Here is a 1,953-nt window from a genome sequence, read left to right as displayed (position 1 = left end):
TCAAAGTTATGTGAAACGCATCAATTCTACATTTGGTCATCACAACCTTTGATCATATATATAGGCATATATATGTATATTTTAAGTGTAAAGGGCAATTCAAACACAAGTGCAAACAGAACCGCGAATATAAGTAAGCAGTTGTGCATTCGCCAAGGCATTGCGGTTTTGTGCATAAGGAAAGTTTGCGAAGATGTCCCGCACAAACATTGCGGATATGTCGGTGATGCGCAAATATTAACTCCGCGGATATTCCTAACCTATAAATAGGGAGTTTGGCCTCTCATTTTAGGTTGTTGATTATGTGCAATTGCTCTTGTCTTTATGGTTCACTTGTGAATACGCCCAAATATCAATCATAATCGAGCCAAGGTAATGCAATCAAGACCGGGACATGGTGATTGATCACTTGAATCTAAGTGAAAGACGATCATAAGGTCCCAAAAACATTATCAACACCACCATCCAACCCTCATTGCACTCAATTCCTAAATTAGATCGTAGTATCTAATTTAGGATTGATCAATTGGCGCCATCCATGTGACATGAATTAAAAATTGGATTCGATAAATCTATTCTGTGTAATTGAATGATTTAATTGCGAATTCAATTGTAGTCATGTTCTTGTTTAATGATTTGGAGGACTTCACACTTACAGTATTTGGTTATCTGATTTGAGCAGAAAATGAAAAAGTTAAATGATGATGCAGTTGCTAAGAAAACTGCGAAGTTGTCAAGGCTTCAATGTCGACGAGACAACAGATTTAAAAATGATTCAGAGACTAGTAATTTGGCAAAACTAAAGTGAAATCGGTTAGCAGAGCTACATACGTGCTATAATGAATTAGTTTATACGAATAATAAGCAAAAGAAAGTTTGTAAAAGAAAAGCTGCAGAAATGCTTGAAAAATGGCAACTCACGTCAATAACATTCCCGCCAACACAGAATTTTGGCATGATTGATTCGCCAGTAATTGTATCTTGCAAAATTGCAAACACTGGGATCACAATTATGAAGGTGCATGTAGACACGGGAAGCATTGTAGACATCATATACGAACAATGTTTTCGCAAGTTTCCAGAAAGTATTAAGGCAGAGTTAATACCTACTGCAGTTTCGTTATCTGGTTTTGCGGGAGAGTCCGCATGGCCGGTTGGGCACTTGCCGCTCAAAATTGAGCTTGTTGATGAAACAGATGCGAAATTAATGCGCCAAGCATTGTTGAATCTGTATGTTATGCGATCTGCTTCGCGCTACAACATGTTGTTGGGACGCTCTGCGCTGTTAAAATTCGGTATAATTCCTTCAACTATACACGGAATGATAAAATTTGCAACATGCAAAGGTATTGCAAAAATGAGTTCTGCAATGATACAACCAATCTGTGCAAATGTTAATATGCAAGGCGCAGTAATTGAATCAGCTGGTGCACAGGATAATTTGGTTATCATGAATCGCACTTATCCAGAACAAACAATCAAAATTGGCAGCAATTTATATGCAGATATTAAACAAAAGTTAGTGCAGCTGCTAATTACAAAAATGGATGTCTTTGCATGGTGTGAGAAAGACATGACTTGTGTTCCGCAAAATATTACAGAACATAGACTTAATGCAAATCCTATGCTAAAACCAATAATTCAAAAGCGTAGAGGCATAGCTCCAGACCGCATGCAATGGTTATCGGGAGAAGTAACTAAGCTTGTTAAAGCAAGCATTTTGCGATAGGTGAAATATCAAACATGGGTTGCGAACCCAGTGCTTGTTAAAAAGCTCGATGGATTGTGGCGAATGTGCATTGATTCCAAGGATATCAATAAGGCATGCCCTAAAGATAACTATCCGCTGCCAGAAATTGATTAGAAAGTTGAATCGCTGAATGAGTATCCTTTTAAGTGCTTTCTTGACGCCTACAAAGGATACCATCAAATACCGATGGCAGAAGAGGACGA

The 1,953-nt window shown here is 38.0% G+C and overlaps 1 protein-coding gene across 1 annotated transcript; it reads left to right on the top strand.

Moving 5' to 3' along the window:
• Window positions 1-898: 898 nt before the first annotated feature.
• Window positions 899-1,729, top strand: LOC139896305 (uncharacterized). The gene has a single exon (XM_071878928.1). It carries the CDS (start codon window positions 899-901, stop codon window positions 1,727-1,729), a length of 831 nt encoding a protein of 276 aa, XP_071735029.1.
• Window positions 1,730-1,953: the final 224 nt, after the last annotated feature.

Source organism: Rutidosis leptorrhynchoides, chromosome 1, assembly GCF_046630445.1.
Source record: "Rutidosis leptorrhynchoides isolate AG116_Rl617_1_P2 chromosome 1, CSIRO_AGI_Rlap_v1, whole genome shotgun sequence".
Lineage (NCBI taxonomy): Eukaryota > Viridiplantae > Streptophyta > Magnoliopsida > Asterales > Asteraceae > Rutidosis > Rutidosis leptorrhynchoides.
The sequence above is the reverse complement of the archived record's forward strand: the minus strand, read 5'-3'. Positions and strand labels throughout refer to the sequence as shown.

Bases quoted from the DNA above. Each gene is read 5' to 3' on its own strand.
- LOC139896305 (XM_071878928.1), top strand. From the start codon at position 899: ATGCTTGAAAAATGGCAACTCACGTCAATAACATTCCCGCCAACACAG.